At 37.8% G+C, this 27,837-nt stretch overlaps 2 protein-coding genes across 2 annotated transcripts; both read left to right on the top strand.

Annotated features, from left to right (window-relative positions):
• Positions 1 to 5,169: 5,169 nt before the first annotated feature.
• On the top strand, positions 5,170 to 7,685 carry LOC130798901 (uncharacterized). The gene is made up of 2 exons (XM_057661997.1): positions 5,170 to 7,033; positions 7,147 to 7,685. The coding sequence occupies exons 1-2, from the start codon at positions 5,170 to 5,172 to the stop codon at positions 7,683 to 7,685; spliced, it is 2,403 nt and encodes an 800-aa protein (XP_057517980.1).
• Positions 7,686 to 18,736: 11,051 nt separating this feature from the next.
• On the top strand, positions 18,737 to 23,672 carry LOC130798976 (LRR receptor-like serine/threonine-protein kinase GSO1). The gene is made up of 2 exons (XM_057662065.1): positions 18,737 to 22,562; positions 23,060 to 23,672. Exons 1-2 carry the CDS (start codon positions 19,151 to 19,153, stop codon positions 23,425 to 23,427), a joined length of 3,780 nt encoding a protein of 1,259 aa, XP_057518048.1. The 5' UTR covers positions 18,737 to 19,150; the 3' UTR covers positions 23,428 to 23,672.
• Positions 23,673 to 27,837: the final 4,165 nt, after the last annotated feature.

Genomic DNA, 27,837 nt, shown 5'->3' with positions numbered 1-27,837 from the left:
CACCCAACCATTGCATTTACAATAAGGAAAAGGACTTAGATGATCAAGTTTATCCCAAATAGTAGTCTTCATTTTGGTGAAGTAGTCAGCAATGTGTTGGTTTGTTTGTTGAGACATGTTTGTGAGTTGCTCTTGAAGAGAATAAAGTCGTGCCATATATCTTGACCAAAACGCTCTTCAAGATCAGACCATATTTCTTAAGCAGTACTAAATTACATTATACTCTTAGCAGTTAAATGATCCATAGATGCGAAGAGCCATCAGATTATTATATTTTTGCAACGAATCCAAGCTTTGTGATTAGGAGAGGTAGAAGAGGGTTGAGGCAACGTGCCATCAACAAAAGACATTTTGGTTTTTGTAGTAAGACCAATAATCATCGAGCGTTTTCAATCTGTGTATCCGGTGCCATCAAAAGTTGTAGATACAAACTTAGAACCAACATGGTCTAATGGATGCAAATAATAAATGCTTGAAGGATCTTGTGTTGGATCAAGAGCAGAATTAGTAGGCATTGTTTTAGGATGTTTAGGGTTCAAGAAAGAAAGAAAAGGAACAGAGAAGAAGGAGAAGAGAGAGGTAGAAGCAAAAGGATAACAAAATTTAGAGTTTAGGATCGAGAGAAGGTCACCATTGTTGCACATTAAAGCTCTACTAATCAAGAATGAAAACAGTTGAGCACAGAAGGAAGAATGGGGTTTAGGAGATAGAAAAGGAATCTTTCTTTATTGTTTTGGAATTTTGTTACACACTTTACACATGTTCCATACACCCTTCTTTTATAGAAGAGGTGGTTACAATACAAAACAGAAAAGTACAAAATACGTGGCAAATATTATTAAGTACTAGTATAAGAAAAAGGTAATATATCAAGATACAATATATAGAGTAAACATTAATCACGACTATAACTAAAATTATAAATTTACATCTCACCCATACTACTGAGAGGTGTGCATAACATGTCGTCTAGCAAGTTTAACAAAAATTCATTCAATCTAAGTCAATCTTGAGCTTCTCTACCTTTATCTCTTGTGCACATTGGCATCTGAAGTTCTTATAGAGTTCCAACCAAAAATAATTACATGTTCTTTCCTACTGTAGTGGGTGGATTCTCTTGAGTGACGTATGTGCAGTTATCAAAACAAAAGTTTATGGACTTTAACTGCTTCATTTAAACATTGTTTGATTAAGTCATCTGGTTCAAGGAACCCTCGCTTTAATGAGGTATCATGAAATGTCGAGCAGAGCTTATTGTTTACTGTACGTAAGTCATCAAAAGAGCGTTCACCCTCTGAAGGGGCAACAAATGCAAGTCTACTAATTACCTTGCTCTGAAAGATTTACACTGTGCATGCCAAACATGGTGCTCCGCAAACTCAGGAAAGCAATATTTTGGCTAAAAAGGATGTGTTGCATTGCATGCAAAAAACACTGTCAAAACGGTTTCAGCTCTTGATTCAATACTTATAACATGCTCAAAATTCTCCAAAGTGTTAAAACAAACACTTGGCTTATTCGGTAAATGAACCTATAGCGGTAGAACAGCAGGCTGTATGTCATACAAATCAAACGAAAAAAATCCTCCAAGCAGCTTCAGGGGGAGACACCCATCTCTTGGATTGGAACCTTTCGACCTCATCAACAACATGCAGGTCATCTTTAGAACCAATACTAACTGATATTTTATCATGGCCTTTGTAGACATACTTATAAAGGTATTTGACGGCCTTAATAGTTGAGCAGATTTCTACATTGATATGGCAATCAAAAGACCCTAGAAGTGTAACACCCGAATTTTCTCCCGTCCTTTACGGTTTTAGTTTCGTACAAGGGGTCGGAAATTTCATATAAGGGGTCGGAAATTCAGGGGTGTTACAAGAAGATATGGATTATATGGAATAACCCAACGATTATCTAATTTCACACCACATATGCGCACAGATTTACCAGTATTTCGTCGCATATATGTCGGATAGCCATCATCGAAATGCGCTATGAATGTGTTAAGTTCCCTTGAATTCCATTGCCAACACATATGCTTACCATCACGCTTCACCATACATGGGCACTCTAGATTAAACGAGCCACATGGACCATGCATCATATGTCGTAACACAAGGCCCCTCAAATAAGTAAGCAACCGATGGTCTCTCTGCACATATAAACTGATTGACCAGCTGTGGCTACGTGATCTTCGATTGAGGCTGCAAAATAATTAGAAAGTGTGCATGGGGAAGACCATACCTCTAGAATTCGATTACAGGTATCATAAAAATAAAAATAAAGCTCAGGGAAGATGCCAGAATGGTGCTCCTTTTCAAATTGGTCATCATAAAAATAAAGCTGCAAGAGCTTCGGCTTCTCGGCTTCTTGAGGCAAAAAATCAGGTACATAGTGATGAAGTGGTCCATTGAATTTCAACACATAACTGCATTTGTGTGTACGCGCATCAATAGACCCTCTAAGTGAACTAAATGCAAACATATTATTGTACAGGCGACAATACTTTCCGAAATGAATTTTGATTTCACTTTCACTTGAGAAAAGAGCAATAAGTTGTTAAAAATACTCATTCATAGCAATCTTAATTATGCTATCACCACAACAAAAAAAAGTTTTGATTCGTAAGCGAATTTGCTTTGCACCGCAAGATGCACTCGATTTAGGATCAACAAGTTTAATTGGAGAAGTAGAAAAACCCTTATCTGCAAGAGTGGTTAAAGAGGTATAATAACTTTAACGTAGTTTGAATAATAATATAGAAATATAATTTGTAGGTAAAGCATGTACATAAATGTGGTTGAATTGTGTATACAGTACAACAAATAAGAACGCAATGGCAAAAAAAAAGTACCCATGAATATATACTCCTTGAAATCACCTACAACTGAATTTGGATCATTCTTCGGTTATTAGTGGCAAATAGTATTATTTATACTAATCAGTCCAACAACTAAAGAAGATGTACTTCATTAATGGGACTCACAAATATGTGAATCAAAAGAAGCTTTCTTTGGTGGGTGAATGAAACACGATGTAATCCGAGAGCAGCGGTTTAGAGGAATTGATGTGCAAACTACTAACCAGCACCATACTTCCAGTTGTGTGCGCTTCCAGTTGTAATACTAACGATGGTAATGATAAATGCATTCGGAAAAAAAACCGGTACAAAAAATCAAGCGTATGTGATAGACTGGTTCCTCAATTGTAACACAAAATATCATAATAGAAAACACTAAATCGAAAGGAGTTATACTAAGGCGACACATGAAGATGGGCGTGGGAAAAAGGAAAGTAAAGTCCATAACTAGCACAAGAACAGGCTGTAATGTAGATGATAGTGCAGTATAGCAAACAATGCAGCAAACATAATCTCCTGAATGCTTTGATGACAATGCGATCGCGAAATTTGTTGCTAGCCAGTAAGTTAATGTTTATTGAAGTTCAGTTGTTGTTCCTAAATCTCCAATTAACAACTAATATTGCTTTCTAATATGAGTGCATATGATAGATGAGGCACCTTACAACTAAAAGGACAAAAAGATCGAGCGTACATAACAAGACATATGTTGTTCATATTTAGTCTAAAAGACAAACTCTCTGAGCATCAAACCTCCATCATAAGAGTAAACATGTCAAAATAAACAGAAGCAGTCCACAAAGAACATGCATGCGCAAAACCACACTAAAGAATGCGTATACCGTATGATGGTTGGTGAAACATTTATGTTAAAGGTATCCAAATAATGTTGTAACGCGTACCGTAATTTCACAAGCATCATGATCAGATGACGCTACACTAAAAAATTTTTTTAGCAGTATTATTACTGGTTAACACAAGCAATAAGGAAGCACAACTAAAATTTCCATAGCAAACTGAAAGCAAACACTCAAATACGAAAGCAATAAAAAAACAGTATAGTAATATTTATTTTAAATTGTTAATTAGCATATGTCAACAAAAAAATAAGGAAATAAAATTATAAACTCCATAATCCACAATTAGGCTACTCTGTACACTTCAATGTGCACTCCCGTATTAGTAAAATGATCGATGATCTATGTACATAACGATATAGAAGAATAGTGCATAAAAATTAGTGTTGATCTTTGGCTCAACATCCCAACAACAACAGCAAAACGGTATGGTAAAAAGCACCATAAACGAAAAGGTGAACATAACCGTATGTTCAAATACGGGTGCAAAGTGTAATGATGCTAAGCACATTAATTTGAAGTGAACTCTTGCTGATGTTGTATTGTTTCTATTGCAGCCTAATATTCTTTAGATTTTATTATGGTATTGTAAGCTTGACGCAGTCAACTTTTTGCGTAGTTATTTAAGTATGTTAGATTATGAAAATAAACATACCCGATATATTTAATTAGGGTTAGTGTAGAAGTTACTTATTACAGCAGTTACATAGTAAGTGTCGGTTACTTAGAAAGAGCAGTTATGTTATAGTGTGGCAGTTATGTAGTGCACTTGTATAAAAACAAAACCCTATGATTGAATAAAGAACAGTAATTCAGAAAACAAACTCTCAAAATCAATATTAAACCAGAAATCATGGTATCAGAGCAGCAACGATTCTGAATCGTTTTTTCTGCTTCATCATATACCGACTAACTTACCTTAAAATTCAAAATGGAAGAAGAACCAAGAACTGTCATAACACCAGACCAACCGGTCACGATGGGGCAATTGTTGCAACTGATCAACCAGTTAAACACCAACAAATTACCCACCGAAAACACCAACACCCTCTCAATATCAGAGAAGCTAACAAACCAGAATTACATAAAATGGTCCAGGCAGATGCACTTAGCCATTAGTGGATGAGGTCGTCTAAATCACATCATCGAGGACCCACCATCCAAAATCGACCCAGCGTACAACCAATGGACCAGAAGTGACTCGATTGTATCTCATGGATTTTGGAGAATATTGACTCAGACCTGGTGAATCAGTATCTCGATTTCCCAATAGCCAAAGCGTTGTGGCAAGGGATTGAGACGCTATACAGCAGTGGGAGAGACGGCCTGCAAATATTCGACCTAACAGTCAAAACCAACAAAACTCAACAAGGCACAAACACAATCGAGACCTACTACAGTACACTATTCATGCTTTGGAAGGAAATAGATAGAAGACAACCAAACCCCATGAAGGATCTAGAAGACATCATCATCTACAATCAATTAACCCAACAAAATCGTTTATACCAGTTTTTAGCCGGAATCAATGAGTCATTTGACAAAGACAGACGAGATCTTCTTCTTTTAGACCCACTCCCAACAGTGGAGGAGGCCTATGCTAGCATAAGGAGGGAGGTAATGAGACGCCACATCATGAAGAAAGAACCCTCATCAGATCTTGACTCACTGGGCACAGGTGGGACTTTCTCAGCCAAAGGGAAAACTTATCGGAGGGATGATGAAAAAACTCACTTAAAATGTACCTACTGTGGTGCTACTAGGCACACAAGAAACGAGTGCTTTAAACTCGTGGGTTACCCGGAGTGGTGGCCGGATACCAAGAAAAGGGGAGAAAGAAGACCGGCTCAATTTCTAGATCGACATCGGACGGGAAAGGCAGCCGTAGGATGGAGCACAGAAGATCCAGCACCAATGGAAGAAGGGGAGAAACAAGGAGAAGCCATGAATGTGACAGACTCCAAGAAAAACGAGGAAGAAGGTACCAGAAGCAGAGAAGGAGGCGCCCTCACCTTAGGGTTCAGGGGAGAGGGTGAGAAAAGAGGGAGAGTCCCTCCGCCTTTTAAAGGGGAGAAAGGGTCACGTGGCTACTCTCTCCTATGCCAAAACTTTTCGTCCTCTTTTAATACATTGTCTTATTTTAAAGGGGGTTGGATCTTTGATTGTGGTGCCACCGATTCAATGTCATATGACCCGAGCGATTTTTTAACTTGTGACAAACCCATGAAAAACATCATTAAAACAGCTAATGGGGAAAAAGTTGAAGTGAGCGGAGCTGGGACTATTTCTTTTACAAAAAATCTCACTTTAAAAAATTGTTTATTTGTCCCTGACCTGTCACATAAATTATTGTCGGTAAGCCAGCTCACTAGAGACCTCGATTGTACTGTTCTCATTAAACCTGGATGTTGTTTTGTGCAGGATGCCCAGACAGGGAAAATTATTAGGCATGGTATTGAGAGAGGTGGAATATATTACTTGGAAGAGGAGACTAAAAAAGGCAAAGCGGTTCTTGTTCGCGAATCAGAGGAAGGACAACTATGGACGTGGCATCGATGTTTAGGACATCCATCAGTAGGGTATCTAGAAAAACTTTTTCCTAATTTTGTAGGGTTGAAATCTAAGTTTAAGTGTGAAACTTGTATTCTTGCAAAAAGTCATAAACACTCATATTCTTATAGTTTGAATAAAGTCGATATGCCTTTTATGTTGGTTCATTCTGATGTGTGGGGTCCTGCTCCCGTAGTAGGCTTACATGGGTTTTCATACTTTGTTATGTTTATTGATGATTGCACCCGAATGAGTTGGATTTACTTCCTTAAACAGAAATCTGAAGTGTTTCATGTGTTTGTTGAATTCTATAATATGATCTGTACCCAATTCCAAACCCAACCCCGCATGTTCCGAACTAATAACGGGAAAGAATACATTAACTCTAACATGCAACAATTCTTTAAACAAAAGGGACTTATACATCAGACCTCTTGCCCTAATACACCTCAAAAAAATGGAGTGGCAAAACGAAAAAATCGCACATTTCTTGAGATGACCCGTGCTATGATGCTTGATTCCCATGCTCCCACTAATCTTTGGCCTGAAGCTATCGCCACCGCCAACTACCTTACCAATAGACTTCCCACAAAGAGTCTTCAATACCATACACCCTTAGCCACACTCCAAACCCATTTTTCTGTACCTTCCTCACACACTCTACATCCTCGTATATTTGGGTGCATAGTTTTTGTTCATTGTCCAGCTCGGGTACGAAACAAATTTGAACCAAGAGCAATCAAATGTGTTCTTATCGGATATGGTAGGAATCAGAAGGGTTACCGGTGTTATGATCCCTTAACTAGAAAAGTCTACACCACCATGGATTGTGAATTCATCGAGAATGAATACTACTACCACCATCTTCGATGTCAGGGGAGAAGCAAAATGACGATCTCAAATGGTTAGTCACTCCGTTGTTGTCTAACCTAGACCCAAAAGATCAAGTAGACGATGCTACAGAGCCACCTCACCAAGATATTTTGTCCACTCGTCTGCCACTCCCAATCCTGTCTGGTCATCAGGTGAGTCATGCAAATCTTGATAGTATTGTTCCAGAAGACACTAATAATGAAAATGTGATTATTGACACTTTGAATGATGAAAATGTGGTTGTTGACACTTTGAATGAGGAAATTGTCGCAGATACAATTGAAACAGGGAATCATGATAGTCAAAGTGTTGATAGTGAATCATATGTTTTACCCCCTCATTCCACTCGAGGAGTTCCTCCAAGGAGATATGATCCAGAGTATGAAGCAAAACGTTCGAGATATCCCTTTAAGAAGTCTGACACAGGAAATTTGTCACGGAGTGCCTTAGCATTTAAGGCAATCCTAGATGCAACCAAAAGCTCGACCACGGTCGAAGAAGCCCTAACTTCCACTCACTGGAGAAAAGCTTTGGAGGAATAGATCAAAGCTCTCAAGAAGAATGACACATGGGAAAAGTGCACCTTACCGAATAGAAAGAAAGTTGTCGGTTGTAAATGGGTATTCACAATCAAATACAAATCAGATGGCACAATTGAAAGATACAAAGCTCGACTCGTGGCAAAATGATACACTTAGACGTATGGAGTTGATTACTCAGAAACCTTCTCTCCAGTTGCTAAGCTTGATACAATTCGAGTTCTGTTCAACATTGCAGCAAACATAGACTGGCCCCTTCACCAATTTGACGTGAAAAATGCGTTTCTACATGGAGAACTACAGGAAGAAGTGTACATGGAAGCCCCACCAGGGTTTACATCTGGGTTCTCAGAAAATGAGGGGTGCAGGTTGAGGAAAGCTTTGTGTGGGTTGAAGCAGTCTCCTAGAGCATGGTTTGGAAGATTCACCTCTACGATGAAGAGATTTGGTTACCGCCAAAGCAACTCGGATCACACCTTGTTTCTCAAACGAAGAGGAAGGAGAATAACATGTCTGATAATATATATTGATGACATGATCATCACCGGGGATGACAGGGAAGAAATAGTCAATCTAAAGGAAAAACTATTCCAAGAATTTGAGATGAAAGACCTTGGCAGACTGAAATACTTTCTAGGGATTGAAGTTCTCAGATCAAACAAGGGAATCTTCATATCCCAGAGGAAGTATGTTTTAGACCTGTTAGCTGAAACAAGGATGCTGCACTGCAAGACCGTTGAGACACCAATGATGATGAACCATGGACTTCAGATGATTGAAGAAGGGAAACTGGCTAATCGAATGCAGTATCAACGCATGGTAGGGAATTTAATCTACTTAGCTCACACAAGGCCTGATATTGCATACGTAGTAGAAGTAGTTAGCCAATTCATGCACAGACCGCAGGTTCAGCATATGGACGCAGTTTATAGGATTCTCAAGTACCTCAAAGGATGCCCTGGAAAGGGAATCTTATATTAGAAGAATGGTCATCTGAATCTTGTGGCATATACAGACGCTGACTGGGCAAGAGACAGAGACGATAGGAAGTCAACATCAGGCCACTTTACGCTATTAGAAGGAAATCTAGTCACGTGGAGAAGCAAGAAACAAAAGGTGGTTGCTATGTCCAGTGCAGAAGCTTAATTCAGGGGTGTAGCAAAGGGAATCACAGAAGTTCTATGGCTGAGAAAGTTACTAACTGAACTGGGGTTCACCCCTACGAGGAGTTGTGAGCTATACTGTGATAATCAAGCGGCTATCAACATTTTAGAAAACCCAGTTCAACACGATCGCACAAAACATGTAGAAGTCGAAAGACATTTTATAAAGGAGAAACTAGAAGCACAGGTGATCAAACTTCCACATGTCAAGTCAAAAGATCAACTAGTGGATATTCTTACAAAGGCAGTTGGATCTTAGTTCATTGAAGAAGTTTTACGCAAGTTGGGTGTTGGTGACCCGACGACCCAACTTGAGGGGGAGTGTTAGATTATGAAAATAAACATACCCAGTATATTTAATTAGGGTTAAAGTAAAAGTTGCTTATTACAGCAGTTACATAGTAAGTGTCGGTTACTTAGAAAGAGCAGTTATGTAATAGTGTGGCAGTTATGTAGTGCACTTGTATAAAAACAAAACCCTATGATTGAATAAAGAATAGTAATTCAGAAAACAAACTCTCAAAATCAATATTAAACCAGAAATCAAAGTACAACTAACTGCAACAAACTACGATTATGTCAAGGAAGGCTATTATACATTGGCCTTTCATAAACTAATAAGACACCAATTGTAAAAGCATAAGGAAATGTAATGTAAGACTTGAGCAATTAGATGAAGGAATTACCAAGAACTTGAGCAAATTTAAACGTAGGTAGATTTTATTAAGCTTATAGAAATGGCCATTACAGCACAACGCAAAGTTGATTCAAAAAGGGTTACAAAAGAGCAATGGTGTTATGCATTGGACAATATAAGCCTAATACAATATCTACTTTCTTACAAGCTAACAACATAACGATTGCATTAGTATTCCACTATTACCACTACAGGAAAAAACAATAATCTAAACTAAGGGATGACAACTACTTGCACAATAGCATAATGAAGTATTGTGAGTTAGCGGCCAACCTTTTTCTTAGGAAACAAATCAAGAAAATTAAGAGGCAAATGAATAAGCTGAGGAGTATAGAGGACTAATACAGGAAGCCTATTGACCCTTCATTTTTTAGTGGGAGGAGGAGAAAGGGTACATCAGAGGATTTAAGAGGCAAGATGAGTTGGAGTCAAACAGTCATCCCGAGAGGCATGCAAAAGATTTCAAACACTGCTACAATAAAGGTCGTTCCTTCAAAATTCCCCTTTATTGAGCACAACACAATGTATCTCGCACACTGTTTACAATTCTCACACTTGTCGGTGTTCATATGTTCAATTCAAAGGCCAAAGTCTTTTACAAGAGTTTGCAAATAATGTTTAGTCATCGATTCCTCTGAGGCAATCAAGTCCATAGAAACGTGTCCAATTCTAAAATAAAGCATCGCTCCTTTGCTGGTTAAAATAACTATGCAAGCCACATTTGATTACCATTCGAAGTACCATTAAGGGGTTCAAAAAAGCCAAAAAGCTTTGTCATATCGTTAAGCATTTTCTTGTAAGAACCGGTGGTGCTTTTTTTGGCAGCTAGTCATAACCTGTCGCTTCAAAACGTATTTTATTCTTTTAATGTCTAATCTTACGCATGAAAGGTGCCTAAAATTTAGACGTAATAGCACTAAAAGCTTACTAAATGCAGCAATGAAAATTAGCAATCGCATATTGTTTACATATCATCAACAAATCACTTGCGTATTTCGTGCTTATAGGTCATTTCTTCGTTCAAACCATATATCCATTGCTAATGTCAACCATATTTGTATTTTGGTCTAAAAAAACTACAAAATCCCAAAGTAATTCCTCTTAAATAAGTAGGTAACTTAGCATTCACATATCGTTGGAATAACATCAGCATACCACTTGCATAATTCTTGGTCCAAACTACTATACATCAACCATATATCAATTGCTATTAATTGTACTATATGTTAGAAGCTTTGAGATGTGGGAGGAACTGATGAGCCGCCCGAAAAACATGAAAAGCTTCATTGAGCAACTAGAATTAAATGAAGAGAGAAGATAATAGATGGTAGTAGGAGGAAGAAGAATCATCATTTGGATTTTCTTTCCGTTGGGTATTAACCAGGAGGTAGTGTGAAAAGAGGTAGTGTGTGAAAGAAGAAGAGTCAACAGTTAAAAAGGAGAAAGAAAAGTCAGCAATTAAAGGGATAGTGTGTGAAGGGAGGTGGAAGAATACTCTGCAGCTAAAGTGATGACATTGCAGGCGACATTTGGCACTGAAACCGTTGAATTTGGCAAGACATGTGCTAAAACACTGTTCATTAAGGCACAATGATAAACAGTATTCATGCTTTGCAAGTTTTTTATAGTTAGAGGATATAAGAGTAGCAAGTTCAAGGATATCTTCTTTTGTGTATGTGCTAATGTGTATTAATATATCCATCATATGTTTCTTATGAATGTTACACCTCATTAATGAATAAATGATCATCACGGTTCAGTTAGCATTTGAATGTAAACTTTTTACATGAATTTCCACAAAAAAATCATTATATGACACAAAAATGATTCCAATTTAGCATAACCTATTTTAAGTTTTATTTTAACTTAATATATCTGGCGCCTTTAAGTCAATCTGAATCCAAAATAATAAGTCAGAAAATTATCAATTTAAATTTAACCTGAATGTGATAGATTTAGCTTGAAGTAAACTTAAACCTAAACATAACCCACTTGAAGTTAACCCAATAGTAAAAATGACCTAACTCATAGTCTAACTAAACTCGAATTGACCTGGAGTATAACCGACATAGAATCAAAAAAAAAACAAAATCCAAATTGAATTTAACCTGATAATTCGAAATTGAATTGGACTCAATATGGTATTAAATACCGACGACATACACTTACACATGACAACCTTAGCCCATAATTGAACCAAACCCAATGAAATTGTTGGTTCGCCCAAAAAAACTCAAACCAATAGAACTCAAATCCCATAAAACCTGCCCGAGTTATCAAATTTATAATCTTCCCATCTAAATATCTAACATTGACAACCTTATTATGGACATTTTAAACAATATTTGAATTGATCAAAATTATAAAATTAATATTTGAATTGATCAAAATTACAATACTGCAATTGTAGAAGTTACCTAGAAAGGTTATACTTGCTTGCAAATGATAATAAATTAAAGCTGCAGCTAATTTAGCTAAGGGAAAGAGAAAAGTGAAACCAAGAAAATCAAGAAAAAACACCACCAATATTGAAGTTGTTAATTACTCTTAACAAGCTAGTGAGTACTCTCTTAGTATCATTTCTTTACGGCACCCCCATAGTAGGTTGGATTCTAATTATGGGATATCCTTTATTTGTTGATTCCAATAATTATTTATTATGGATGGATCATCATTAACCGATTATTAACTTAATTATCATATTTAAAAAAACAGATGTATAGTTGATTATGGTAAAGGTTATCCATCATTCAAGTTACTTTTGTTTCATAAAATAAAAGACAAGCCCTACCTACTGTTGAAATTCCTTCCTCTACTATTAACTTGCTTACTCCACCAATGATCCTTTACTATTAACAAGAATCTTTTGTTTTTTTTTTTTTTTTTGGTATAAGGATAGAAAGAAAATAAAAAGAGATAAATAGTTATAATTATGATACTAAGTTAAATAAGTCTTTGATGTAGATTATATATTTATGCGATGAGTGATATACCAATCAAGCATTCAAGTGGAGCTCAATTAAAATTGAAAGGCTATGCACGATCAAATGAGCCACCATGCACTATATAAGCTAGTTTCTTGAGAGACCGTCTCTTTAAGAGACGTTTCTCTCTCAAATGCAACCCATTAAAACTTAATGCCTACTTATCTTATTTTTAATGTCTATTTGCCGTATCTTTAATACCTACTCACAATATTTAAATGCCTACTTACTTATTTTTTATTGCCTACTTATAATATTTTAAAACATATATGTTGGGCTGGTCCAATTAAAGATGGTCTCTCAAAGAGACCGTCTTTCACAAGAATTTGTGTTTGAGCTATAATAAAAGTTACGTAATTGGTTGATCAAGGTAACTTAGCTTTTATATACTAGATCGTATCACCAATTTAAAAAAACAATGTCTTCAAACTAAATTGATAATTAAAATCTTAAGATATATTATATATTCTATAAATGTCGATTTATTTGACCACAATTTTATCATTTTGGCACCCAATTTTCACCCTTTTTTCTAGTGAATATCTATTTTATTCTCATATTTCTTGTTCAGGGTGAAAGAGGTGGGTCTCATCACCCCTTTCTTTCTTGTACAAGGGTTCAAAATGTTATCACCCCTCATTCTCTTTATTGATTTCACTTTAGTTTAGCACACTAATATTTCATTTTAAAACCAATCGCTAATACAAAAACTAACCTAAATATATTTATACATTGGTTAACTTTTTAATTTTTTGATATAAGATCACATGTTAATTATTTTTCCAAAACAATCACTCATCCTTAAAAAGGTTACCATTACTTTCAAGGTAACAAAAAATTATCATCTCACTATACATGCTTTTAGACGGCGAGAAGAAATTGGTGCATCATAGGATAAATTTAAAAAATCGTTATATAAATGCGATATGTTAGATTGTGTAACAGTTATTCATAGAGGACAGTTATTTTATTAGTGGAGATTAGTGGAGCAGTTACTAGGACAACTAGGAGCAGTTACCTGAAACTTTAATAACCAAAATTCTCGGTGTTTAACCGGAAAACAAGGTATCAGAGCAGCAACGATTCTGAATCGTTTTTGCAGCTTCATTATTTACCATTAACTTACCTAAAACCCAAACATGGCAGACGAATCAAGAACTGTCATAGCACCAGATCAACCGGTCACAATGGGGCAATTGTTGCAACTGTTCAAACAGTTAAACTCCAATCAACCGCCCACTGAAACCGTGACCAACACCCATACCCTCTCCATCTCAGAGAAATTAACAAATCAAAATTACACAAAATGGTCCAGGTTGATGCACTTAGCCATTAGTGGACGAGATCGTCTCAATCACATTATAAACGACCCGCCTTCCACAAACGACCCAATGTACAGCCAGTGGATCAAACATGACTCAATTGTTATCTCATGGATCCTAGAGAATATAGATTCTGACTTAGTGAATCAATATCTTGATTTCCCAACAGCCAAAGCTTTGTGGCAAGGGATTGAAACTCTCTACAGTAGTGGGAGAGATGGCCTGCAAATTTTCGATTTAACAGTCAAGGCAAATAAAATCCAGCAAGGAACAGACACAATCGAGACATATTACAGCAAGCTTCTCATGGTATGAAAGGAAATCGACAGACGACAACCAAACCCAATGAAAGACTCAGGTGATATCGTTATTTATAATCAACTAATTCAAAAAAAACAGATTATACCAATTTTTAGCCGGAATCCATCAAACTTTTAATAATGATAGGCAAGATCTATTACTGTTGGATCCACTCCCCACAGTGGAGGAAGCATATGCAAGTATCAGAAGGGAGGTATTAAGGCGGGGAATCATGAAAACGGAGCCCTCATCAGATTTAGAAACATCGGGCTCCGGTAGAGTCTTTACGGCCAAAGGGAAGACTTACCGGCGGGAAGATGACAAGTCTCACCTCAAATGCGCCTACTGTGGAGGTACAAGGCACACGCTAAATGAGTGCTTCAAACTCGTTGGCTACCCTGAATAGTGGTCGGATCCGAAGAAAAAAAGGGAAAAAAGACAAACCCACTTCTCCGATCAGCACCGCACCGGAAAAGTAGCAATGGGATGGAGTGCAGAGAGGCATGCATCCATGAATGAAGATGAATCCATGAATAAAGATGAAGAGAAGAAACCAGCAGAGGAAGGTACCAGAAGCAACAAAGAAGGGAACGGCGCAGTAGGGTTTAAATCAGAGGGTGAAGAAGAAAGGCTCAAAGAGCCTTTAAATAGGGGAAGGAGGTCACGTGCCTCTGATCCCTTGCCCCCACCTTTAAACATTTCGTCCTGTCTCAATACTTCGCCTTATTTTAAAGAGGGTTGGATTTTTGACTGCGGTGCTACCGATACAATGTCATTTGACCCTAATGATTTTTTGACTCATGACCAACCTAGGAAAGACGTCATTAAAACCGCGAATGGGGAAGGGATTAAAGTGAGCGGAGCCGTAACTATTTCTTTCACAAAAAACCTCACTTTAAAAAATTGTCTTTTTGTACCTGACCTGTCACATAAATTGTTATCGGTGAGTCAACTTACGAGAGATCTTGATTGTACGGTTCTCATGAAACCCGGTTGTTGTATTGTGCAGGATGCTCAGACAGGAGAAATCATTGGGCGTGGTATTGAGAGCAATGGACTGTATTACTTGGAAGAGGAGACTCCAAAAGGCAAAATGGCACTTATTCGCGGGCTAGGGGAAAGACAACTATGGCATCGACGTCTAGGACATCCTTCTGTGGGGTATTTAGAAAAACTTTTTCCTAATTTTGTAGGGTTAAAACCTAAGTTTAAGTGTGAAACATGTATTCTTGCAAAAAGTCACAAACATTCGTATTCTAATAGCTTGAATAAAGTTGATGTGCCCTTTATGCTTGTTCATTTCGATGTGTGGGGCCCTGCCCTAGTCGTAGGACTACATGGTTTTTCATACTTTCTTACATTTATTGATGATTGTACCCGCATGAGTTGGATTTATTTCCTTAGACAGAAATCTGAAGTTTTTTATCTGTTTGTTGAGTTCTATAATATGATTTGTACCCAATTTTGAACCCAGCCCCGCATGCTCCGCACTGATAATGGTAGAGAATATATCAATTCGGACATGGACTTATTCTTTAAACAAAAAGGCCTTATACATCAAACATCTTGTCCTAACACACCCCAACAAAACGGCGTGGCAGAACGGAATAATCGCACACTGCTTGAGATGACCCGTGCTATTATGCTTGACTCTCGTGTTCCCACTCATCTTTGGCCGGAAGCCATCGCTACTTCCAATTACCTTAGCAATAGACTTCCCACCAAGAGTCTCCAATACCACACACCCCTAGCCACCCTCCAAACCCATTTCCCTATTCCCTCTACGAATATTCTACCTCCTCGTATATTTGGGTGCACGGTTTCCGTTCATTGTCCAGCAAGGGTACGAAACAAATTTGAACCACGAGCAGTGAAATGTGTTCTTATTGGATATGGTCGCAATCAAAAAGGTTATCGGTGCTATGATCCCTCAACTAGAAAAGTCTATACCACGATGGATTGCGAGTTCATCGAGAAGGAAAACTACTATCACCATCTTCGCCGTCAGGAGGAGAAGTATCATGACGACGATGATCTCAGTTGGTTAGTTAGTCCATGGTTGCCCAACCTTCACCCAAAAGATCAAGTTGACAATGCTTCAGAGTCACCTCACCAAGATGGTCTCTCCACTACTCCTCTACCACCACCAATCCTGTCTGACCATCAGGTAAGTCATACAGCTCTTGATCAAGTTGTTTCAGCAAGCACTAACAGTGATAATGTGATAGTTGATATTGATACTTCGACCGAGGAATTGACACAGGCAACAGTGATAATGGGTTAGTTGATACTTTGACTGAGGAAGCTGCCACAGATACAATTGAAACAAGGGGTCATGATGTTTCATATATGTTACCTCCTCGTTCCACTCGAGGGGTTCCACCAAGAAGATATGATCCTGAATATGAAGCACAACGATTGAGATATCCCATTGAAAAGTCGTCCGGATCAGGAAATTTGTCACAGAGTGCCTTAGCATTTAAGGCAACTTTAGATACAACCAAGAGCCCAGTCACAGTCAAAGAAGCCCTAATGTCTGCACATTGAAGAAAGGCGATGGAGGAAGAAATTAATGCTCTTAATAAGAATGGCACATGGGAGAAGTGCATCTTACCGAATAAAAAGAAAGTCGTCGGATGTAGATGGGTATTCACGATCAAGTACAAGTCAGATGGCACGATTGAAAGGTACAAAGCTCGACTGGAGGCAAAAGGGTACACGCATACGTATGGAGTTGATTACTCAGAAACCTTCTCTCCAGTTGCTAAGCTTGATACAATTTGAGTTCTGTTCAGCATTGCAGCAAACTTAGACTGGCCCCTTCATCAATTTGATGTTAAAAATGTGTTCCTGCATGGAGATCTACAGGAGGAAGTGTACATGGAAGCTCCACCAGGGTTTACATTAGGATTCTCGGAGAATGAGGGGTGCAGATTGAGGAAGGCTCTGTATGGGCTGAAACAATCCCCCAGAGCGTGGTTTGGAAGATTTACCACTGCAATGAAGAAATTTGGCTACAGGCAAAGCAATTCAGATCACACCTTGTTCCTTAAACGAAGGGGAGGCTAAACAACATGCCTGATAATTTATGTTGATGACATGATCATCACCGGGGATAATAGAGATGAAATTTCAAATCTGAAGGAAAAACTGTTTCAAGAATTTGAGATGAAAGATCTGGGTAGGCTGGAGTACTTTCTAGGGATTGAAGTTCTTAGATCAAACAAAGGAATTTTCATATCCCAAAGGAAGTATGTTTTAGACCTGTTAACTGAAACAGGGATGCTGGACTGCAAGCCCATCGAGACACCAATGATGATGAACCATGGACTACAGATGATTGAAGGAGGAAAGTTAGCTGATCGCATGCAGTATCAACGCATGGTAGGGAAGTTAATCTACTTAGCTCACACAAGACCAGATATCGCATATGCAGTGGGAGTAGTCAGCCGGTTCATGCACAAGCCTCAGGTTCAGCATATGGATGCAGTTTATAGGATTCTCATATACCTCAAAGGGTGCCCTGGTAAGGGAGTACTTTATCAGAAAAATTGTCACCTTGATCTTGTGGCATATACAGATGCAGATTGGGCAGGAGATAGAGATGATAGGAAGTCAACATCAGGCTACTTTACTTTAGTGGGAGGAAATCTAGTCACGTGGAGGAGCAAGAAGCAAAAAGTAGTTGCCATGTCTAGTGCAGAAGCTGAGTTCAAGGGTGTAGCAAAGGGAATCACAGAAGTCCTGTGGTTGAGAAAGTTACTAACTGAACTAGGATCCCCTCCTAAAAGGAGTTGCGAGCTGTACTGCGATAATCAAGCGGCTATCAATATTTCAGAAAATCCAGTTCAACATGATCGCACCAAACATGTAGAAGTAGACAGGCATTTTATAAAGGAGAAATTAGAAGCCCAAGTAATCAAGCTTCCGTATGTTAAGTCCAAGGATCAGCTAGCAGACATTCTTACAAAGGCAGTTGGAACTCAGTTCTTTGAAGAGGTTTTATGCAAGTTGGGTGTTGGTGACCCTACGACCCAACTTGAGGGGGGAGTGTTAGATTGTGTAACAGTTATTCATAGAGGACAGTTATTTTATTAGTGGAGATTAGTGGAGCAGTTACTAGGACAGTTAGGAGCTGTTAGCTGAAACCTTTTGTATATATTATCATCATCATTATTGAATGAAAATAACAATCAGAAAACAAATACAGAAACTTTAATAAACAAAATTTTCGGTGTTTAACCGGAAAACACGATATAATAATTATATGTTCTATTTTCAGTCAAACAAGTATTTTGAAGGGTTTTAGTGAAATTGAATGGCTTTGTTATATTGGAGTTGTTTTTACTGGTGCAGTTGTTGTTGCTGCCAATGTCCAATGCCATGGTTGTCCTGTCTGCATTTTTCTTTATCAGATTAGGTCTCTTCATATTTTTCTGGTATGCAATTTTAATATGTTTTTGATAGTAGTAGTTGTTCCTAATTTTATCCCTTGAAAAAGTCAACTAGTTTTTAAATGCATTTAAACATATTTATACATTTTCTCATTATTCTGACTACTTTCTCTCTCTATCTTTCTATCATCATTTTCTCTCTCTTTCTATGAATGGAATAGTAGTTCGGTGCTCATTTATGATTTGCATGTATGCAAGATTTCATCTTTGATTTGCATGCATCATGTATTAATATCAATATATGTACACACTCTCTCTCTAGACTTTTCTTTCTCTCTCAAAAATCTTCCATTCTTTTCAATACTACTTCAAGTTGTAGTGTGCATGCATTTATTCAGCCACAGTGCATTGAAACATTCAGTAATCAATAATCCTTCTTGATTGTAGAAACCTCCATACTGATTTCTACCACTATGTCTGTTTTTTGGTGCTATTTTTCATGGTTTTTCTCTTGAAGAATTAATTTACCCTTCAAAAAGAGAGTATTTTGAGCCAAGATTGAGTCTTTCTTCATCTAGTGCAACATTGATGATCTGGGTTTTTGTCTAATGGGGATAAAAATGGCATATTTATGTTTTTTTACTCTATTTTTAGTAACTGTGTCATTTGGGTATGTTTCATGTTTGAGAAATACTACTTTAGAGACTCTTTTAGAGGTAAAGAAATCCTTTGTGGAAGACCCAAATGGTGTACTGAAAACCTGGTCTGATAAAAACCCAGATTTCTGCAAATGGAATGGAATCTCTTGTGATGATGACTCAGTTGGTAACTCGGACCGAGTTGTACTGAGTCTTAACCTTTCTGGGTCATCACTCACTGGGTCACTATCCCCTGCACTTGGTAGTTTAAAGCAACTACTCCACCTTGACCTCTCTAGTAACCAACTCAGTGGTCCCATCCCAACAACTCTTTCAAACCTTTCCTCCTTAGTATCTTTACTTCTTTTCACAAATCAGCTAAGTGGGCCTATCCCTACTCAACTTGGCTCACTCACAAGCCTCAATGTCATGAGGATAGGTGACAATGATCTCACAGGTCCAATCCCTACATCATTTGGCCAACTTTCTAATTTAGTCACCTTGGGTTTAGGCTCTTGTAGTCTCTCTGGTTCAATACCTTCCCAATTAGGAAAGTTAACCAAGCTTGAAAATTTGATCCTGCAAGAAAACTATTTGGTGGGTCCAATACCAGTTGAGCTAGGAAATTGCACAAACCTTGTTCTTTTTGCAGCAGCTGAGAATATGTTAAACGGCAGTATCCCTCAAGAATTGGGTGAGCTTCAGAATCTTCAAAATCTGAACCTTGCAAATAATAGTTTATCAGGTAACATTCCTGACCAAATTGGTGATATGGGTCAGCTTGATTACCTAAATTTGATGGGTAATCAGCTTGTGGGTCCCATCCCCAAATCATTGACCAAGTTGGGTAATCTTAGAAGCATTGATTTATCAATGAACAAGCTCACTGGATTCATACTTGAAGAGTTTGGACAAATGAATCAGTTAGTGAACCTGGCTTTATCTGGCAATACACTTTCTGGTACAATACCATCCAGTATTTGTGCTAATGCAACAAGTCTTCAGAGCATGTATCTGTCAAATACCCAACTTTCCGGTGAAATCCCACCAGAAATTAGTCAATGTCAGTCACTGGAAATCCTTGACTTATCCAACAATACACTCAACGGGTCGATACCCGTTGAGTTATATCAGTTGGTTGAACTAACTGATTTGTATTTGTACAACAACAGTTTAACTGGTGCAATTTCTCCTGCTATTGGAAACCTCAGCAATTTGCAGAGTTTGGCAGTTTACCTGAACAAGCTTGGAGGAAATTTGCCTAAAGAGATTGGTATGTTGGGAAATCTTGAGGAAATTTTCATCTATGACAACCAATTTTCAGGGGAAATTCCTTTGGAAATAGGCAATTGTTCAAGCTTACAGATGATTGATTTCTATGGGAATCACTTCAATGGGAACATACCTAGTACCATAGGTCTTCTTAAAGAATTGAATTTCCTGCATCTCAGAGAAAATGATCTGGTGGGTGAGATTCCACCTAGTTTGGGTGAGTGTCAGCAGCTTTTAATCCTTGATTTGGCTGATAATCATCTCTCTGGTGGGATTCCTTCAACATTTGGAAACCTGAAATCTCTGCAGCAGTTTATGCTGTATAATAACTCACTTGAAGGTAATATCCCTGATGAACTGAAAAGCTTGTCTAATTTGACAAGAATTAATCTTTCCCATAACAAATTGAATGGTAGCATTTCTGCATTGTGTAGTTCCACTTCATTGCTTTCTTTTGATGTCACTAACAATGAATTTGATCATGTAATTCCTCCTCAATTGGGGGACTCACCCTTGCTTGAAAGGTTAAGACTAGGGAACAACCATTTCATTGGGGAAATCCCTCCAACATTCGGGTTCATTGGCGAATTATCCCTTTTAGATCTTTCCAAAAACTCGATTTCTGGCTCGATACCCTTTGAGCTTTCATCGTGTAAGAAACTATCCCATCTTGATCTTAATGGAAACCGTCTCACCGGAAAGCTCCCAACTTGGTTTGGGAGTTTGCCCATGTTGGGGGAACTCAAACTGTCCTTGAATTCGTTCATTGGTCCTTTGCCACCCCAATTATTCAACTGTTCTAAGCTCCTTGTCCTTTCCCTGGAGGACAATCAGTTGAATGGTACATTACCCATTGAAATTGGTAATCTTGGTTCTCTTAATGTCCTTAAGCTCAGTAAGAATCAAATTTCTGGCTCTATCCCACCTTCAATAGGGAAATTGAGCAAACTCTATGAGCTACGACTGTCGGATAATCAACTCAATGGTGAAATCCCAGTTGATATTTCTCAACTTCAGAATCTCCAAATCATGCTAGACCTTAGTTCAAACCGTCTTACCGGATCAATTCCACCACAAATTGGACTGCTTTCTAAGCTTGAAGCTCTCAGTTTATCTCACAATCAGCTCACAGGAGATATACCGCCTCAGATCGGTGAAATGAGTAGTTTGAGCCTTCTTAACCTTTCATACAATAACCTTGAAGGGAAACTTGATAAACAGTTGTCAAAATGGCCATCTGATGTTTATGAGGGGAATAAATTACTCTGTGGAAAGCCTCTTCTTCGTTGCGATTCAGATAACCCGAGAAATAAACATACACCAGGAGCATTGATACTTCCAACATTTCTAAGCATTGTTGCTGCGATTGTCGTACTACTTGGTGTCGCCATTTGCATTAAACGAAGACGAGAGATTATGCAGAGATCGCGGGTTTTAGGAGGGAGCACTTTCTCCTCTAGTTCTTCGAATACAAACCGGCGTTTACTCAATCTGAAATCACCTAGGAGGCAGTCAGAATACAGATGGGATGACATAATGGAAGCAACAAAGAATCTGAGTGATGCTTTTATAATTGGTTCTGGTGGTTCTGGCACAATTTATAAGGCAGACTTATCGTTCGGAGAGACAGTAGCCGTGAAAAAGATAGCACGGAAAGATGATCTGATGTTAGATAAGAGCTTTTCCAGAGAGATTAAAACTTTGGGGAGGATAAGGCACAGACATTTGGTGAAACTAATAGGGTACTGCAGCAACAAAGGCGAAGGCTCGAATCTGTTGATATATGATTATATGGAGAATGGGAGTGTATGGGACTGGCTGCACGGACAAGGAAGCAGCGGCAAGAAGGGGGAAAAGAAGGGACTCGATTGGGAGACGAGGTTGAGAATCGCTGTGGGGTTAGCTCAAGGTGTGGAGTACCTGCACCATGATTGTGTGCCGAAAATCATTCATAGAGATATCAAGTCAAGTAATGTGCTGCTGGATTCTAACATGGAGGCTCATTTGGGCGATTTTGGACTCGCGAAACAACTCCATAGCAATTATGAATCTCTCAATGATACTGAATCCAGTGTGTTTTTTGCTGGATCCTATGGATACATCCCACCAGGTAAAACTAAATTCTGCTTAAGATTTTGCTAATCTCTAACATAAACATATAATCTGTTGTTTATGTGAAGCTGCAAATGATATTCACCATTCAATGTCAATTAGAAACAATTCATTACTATACTTAAAACCCTATGATATATTTGTTCGAAATACTTCACATGATCTCACATCGCTAAACTAGTTGGTTGTAGACTTAAAATAGTTGGTTGTAGACTTGTATAATGCTTAATGGGTAATCTTTTTGATATCATATGATTTTGAGAAAGAGTGAACCTCATCAAATGTGTATGCAAATGCAAGTTAACACTCATTATTCATGGGTTTGTGGGTCTGAGCCCATGGGTGCCCCATAGGTGTTTCTACACGAGTGGGCCCATCGGATGTTTACGTATTGGCCTAACAATATTATATACTCTACCTTATATTACACAGTTCACTACTATTTGCACTGCTAACTTATTGTCTCTTTACTTTGGTATGCTTTGTCTTGGGCAGAGTATGCATACTCATTGAAGACAACAGAAAAAAGTGATGTTTACAGCATGGGAATTGTATTAATGGAGCTCGTAACTGGAAAAATGCCAACAGCTACATGCTTTGGTACAGATATGGATATGGTGAGATGGGTCGAAAACCATATGGAAATGGAAGGATCAGAACAGGAGAAGCTGTTCGACTCGAGATTGAAGCCTCTATCCCCCAATGAAGAAAATGCAGCTCTTCAGGTTCTTGAAATTGCACTGCAATGCACCAAGACTTACCCTGCCGAAAGGCCAACTTCGCGCCAAATCTGTGATCAACTCTTGCAAGTTTACAGGAACAGGACAGTCAGTTTCACCAAGAGTGACAGTAGCATAGTTTGAAGTTATCCTGAATCTATGTTATTAGTTTAATCCAATGATCAGTAGTTTGCTTTGGAAGATTTTTTTTAATTAAGTATTTTCAGGATTTGATGCTAACAAGCAACAAGAAACTAATTATCTGAAGACTATTAGTTGACATTGGTAACTTATTATATTTATGAATTTTGCTTGCAGCTATTATATGATGTAAATAAATATTTCAATGAAATGAAGATGGTTTTTTATATCTTTGGACGGTTTAGTTGATTTGTTTAACCAATTAGTATTATCTGTTAGTTTTGGTTTTTGTTAAGCTATCTATCATAGTGTAAAACTAAGGCCACATCACCATATCACAACCGTATGGTGAAGGCTTTTGATTTTACCGCGATTGGAATATAGGCTGCATTGACCGAGAAATCATCTGTATTGATCGCGATTTCCGTTTTGTGACCGTGACCGCGACCGTGAACGAAATCATATTTTTGCATTATGCTAGTTGTATAAGTCAATTGATGATGGAGATATTAGTTTGGCATTTAATTTGAGGAAAAGTTTGTCAACAAGCTCAAATGCAATAGAAAGAGTTGTTTGTGAGTTGCGACAATTCTTTCTTTTTGTTTTGTCTTAAGTCTAAGTTTCTCGACTGACTTAAAAATTGTTTGAGTTGGTAAGGCAAATGCCAAAAATCAACCAACTAACTAACGAAAAAAAGTCAATAATAAAATATAGGCTATATGTGAATAAGACTAAAAAGCAAGGATAATGAATGGAAGTGTAACAGGTGCAACTATTACTTACTACTCTTTGAACGCAGAACATAATAATATGCTTATGATTATGACTAAGCAATGTCTAAGGCATTGGTGCAACAACTCTCTTTTGTTTAATTGGGTGTGAAAGGTGTTCTGAAAGCTTTCAATAGATACAAACACAACAACAGTCAAACAAAAGCTTGCAACACAAACAAACAGAATAATAACATTCAAAAAGATGAGAAATATTAACCAAACAAATAAGTCAAATTTATACATGTAGTACTTATATGAAGTGAATGGGGGAGGAATTGGTAGGGGTTGCAATTATTGAGATAATATCTATAAATTAAATGAAATAAATTGAATCATATTATGAAATATTTCAATTGAAAATTTTGAAATTGAAATTTTGTTTTATCTTAATTCAATTTGATAAATGAAATATTCGATATTTGATTGAAGTTAAAAATATTGGGAAAATTTATTTATTTACAAAGACTTAGATGTTAAATCATTTTAAAAGAAGGAAGACCAATCCTCATATAAATTTTATTGTTAGAAAATTTTGAATGAGGTCGTCACTCTTTGCTAATAGACCAATCCTCGCATAAATTTTAATCACCTATAAGGTGGGAAAAAGCAGGGGGCAAATAGACTTTTAAAAAAAATAGTAATGTAGCAAATTTTGAAAATAGTGGCATTATAACACATACATTTTCTCCCTTTGTGTTGTTAGAAAAGCAAACTAAATCAATCCAATCAAACAAATAATAATAATCCCACATTGAATCACAATTAAGTAAAAATGTAAAAAGTAAAATACACACGATATTTTTACATGGAAACCTAGTAAGAGAAAAAAAAACACCGAACCGTAAGCCAAAATTTTTCACTAATCACTAATAAATTAATGTGTACAACCAAATCCTATGTGGTTAACCAGGCAAACATTCAACACTGAATTTAAGAGAGATACTTGAGACATCAGTGAGATATTTCTCCTGCATACCTTTCTTACTCATATGGCCAAGTTTATCATCCATAACTCACAAGAGCAATCATCTGAAACATTTACCTTACCCCCGCAAAACTTAGCTTACATCATATAAATTTAACTTTGCTTTTTATATCGGGCCGCTATAAGATTTCCTTTGCAGAGCTTCCACTTATCATCATTAAAGTGGCTGGACTAACCCTCTTCATCAAGCCTATATATAGAAATGAGATTCAATCTGATATCAGAAACATGTCTAACATTTCTCAAAACTAGCTTCCAACCCGTGGAACAAGCCAAGCAAATAGTGTCTTTGCCAACGACCTTGGATGACCCATTATTTTCCATTCTAACACTATCAAAATTACCACTAGTGTAGGAAGAGAAGTATTGTTTGCGCGGAGTAAGATGATATGAAGCACCACAATCAATCTGTCATCACAAGATACACTCAAGCACTCTTCATCACCAATGAAGAAAAAATCATAATCACTTATTGCTAAAGCTCTAGTATTTTCTCATCTGACTTCGCCTAAGAGGAATCACCATTTCTTTAGTTCGACTTGTCTCTTTTTATCTTTCTACAGAACCTTTTAATATTACCCAACTTGTTGCAGTAATGACAAATTACTGTACTCTTGGATTTAGAATTGTCCCTAGAATTGTCTCTATCTCGAGAAGCTCGACTTTTGCTTCTCCCTCGATTGGACTCTTGTGCTAGATAATGAGCTTCAGAATGATTGGAGAAACCCATCTCCTTTCTCCTAGTCTCTTTATTCAACAAACTAGTTTTGACACTATCCTTGTCAACTTACCATCAGGAGCAGAATTCCTAAGTGATAAAATTAGTTTGTCCTAACTCTCTAGCAATGAGCATAGTAGCAATAATGCCTGCAACTCATCATTCAAAGACATTTCTAATGCAGACAACTCATTAGTCAAACCCTGAAATTCATTCAAATGTACTAACATGCTATTACCATCATGCAATTCTAACTTTACCAACTTTTTCATCAATAACGTTTTACTTGAGGCATTCTTCCTTACATACATAGCCTCAAGTTTCTTCCACAATTTATAAGCATTTGTGTCATTTGCAATATGTTGGAGCACATTAATATCAACAAATTGTTTAATGGTTCCTACTGCATTTCGATTCCAAACTTTCCATCTAGTTTCATCTTGACTAGAGGGTAGGGATGGCAATGGGTACTGGACCCGACCCGGATCCGTGTATCCGTATCCGTTTTCACGGATCTGGGTCTTAAAAATATAGACCCGTCGAATCCGGGTCGGATCCGGATCCTGTTAAATTTCACGGGTCCGGATCCGGATCTGGGAAAAATACCCAGATCCGGACCCGCGGATCTAGAGGACCCGTTTTTTTTTTTTTTTTTTTTTTTAAATTTTTTTTTATATCAGTAACCCACTAACCCCTAACCCTAGCCCTGTTTTCATTTTGAGATTAAACTTTGAAACTTTGAAATTTGAATACCCTCCTTCCTCTCCTGCCTCCTCAGTCCTCGCCACTCCCAGACCCCAGTGCCGCCGTCTCCCACACTCGCTCACTGTCGCAGGCTCGCAGCACAGTCCCAGTCCCAGACTCCCTCCCTCGCTCCCTCTGCCTCGAGTATTAGATCACAGAGGTGAAAATCGACATTGAAGAGAAAGGAGAATATCAGATGGCTGAGAAACTAGATAATCAAGTAAAAGGAGATGAACAAACGTCAAAGATTGAACGAAAGCTCAAGGAAGTTAGTCTGACTACAACAAAGTCGAAAAATGAACGATCGACGGCTGAGATGAAAAGGTTTAGTACGGTGTATCGGGGTCACACAAGAGCGAATCACAGGGGATTTAATATGCCGAATAGGGACAGGCGAGCGAATCAAGGTGAAGGAAAAGGGGATTGGAAATCAATGGCTGCCATTCAAGGGTCAAGTAAGGTGTATGGGGATTATGGTAGGGTTGGGAACAGAGGAATGCGCAAGAATTGAGAACTTAAGAGAGAGAAAACGGGTGAAGTGAATAAGGACAGAGAAAAACAAGTGTTTTTGAGGGGAAGTAGATCAATGGATGCATGGCAAGGACAAAGGAGAAGGGATGAAGATTGCAGAAGATTTGTGTGGATGAATGGCTGCTAATGGTTATGTTTGTTTGAAAGGATGAGAATCTGTATTATTGAAAAGCAAGTAAAAAAATTAGAATTTTATTATTAATGTTTACTTAAAAATTACCACATAAATTAAAACAGGACCCGTTTTTGGACCCGGATCCGGTACTGGATCCGCAGTACCCACGGATCCGGATCTGGGTCTTGTAAAATTGGACCCACGGATCCGGGTCCGGATCTGGATCCTGCTCTTGAAAACGGATCCGGATCCGGGTCCACCTGGACCCGGCCCGGATCCGACCCGTTGCCATCCCTACTAGAGGGCATAGACTCATTTAAGATTGGTTCATACAAATCTTTCATATAAAGAATATCCTCCAACTTAGTTTTCCACACAACATAATTAGTAGAGTCCAAATAAATCATACCGTACATACTAATTTTATCGTCCATCATAAAACAACACAAGAATGACACCCTAAGTAATATAAACCTTACTATTGATACAACTATGTTGAGAAAAGTGCCATTATAACACACATTTTCTCCTATTGTGTTGTTAGATG

This window comes from Amaranthus tricolor, chromosome 13 (genome assembly GCF_026212465.1).
Source record: "Amaranthus tricolor cultivar Red isolate AtriRed21 chromosome 13, ASM2621246v1, whole genome shotgun sequence".
NCBI classification, from domain to species: Eukaryota; Viridiplantae; Streptophyta; class Magnoliopsida; order Caryophyllales; family Amaranthaceae; genus Amaranthus; species Amaranthus tricolor.
Note: the sequence above shows the minus strand (reverse complement) of the source record. Positions and strands in the feature narration are given on the sequence as shown.

Excerpts from the sequence above, each read along its gene's own strand:
- LOC130798901 (XM_057661997.1), top strand. The coding sequence starts at position 5,170 with ATGAAGGATCTAGAAGACATCATCATCTACAATCAATTAACCCAACAA. Across the intron at positions 7,034-7,146 it reads ATGTGTTCTTATCGGATATG|GGGAGAAGCAAAATGACGAT; the intron begins GTAGGAATCAGA and ends CTTCGATGTCAG.
- LOC130798976 (XM_057662065.1), top strand. The coding sequence starts at position 19,151 with ATGGGGATAAAAATGGCATATTTATGTTTTTTTACTCTATTTTTAGTA. Across the intron at positions 22,563-23,059 it reads CTATGGATACATCCCACCAG|AGTATGCATACTCATTGAAG; the intron begins GTAAAACTAAAT and ends TGTCTTGGGCAG.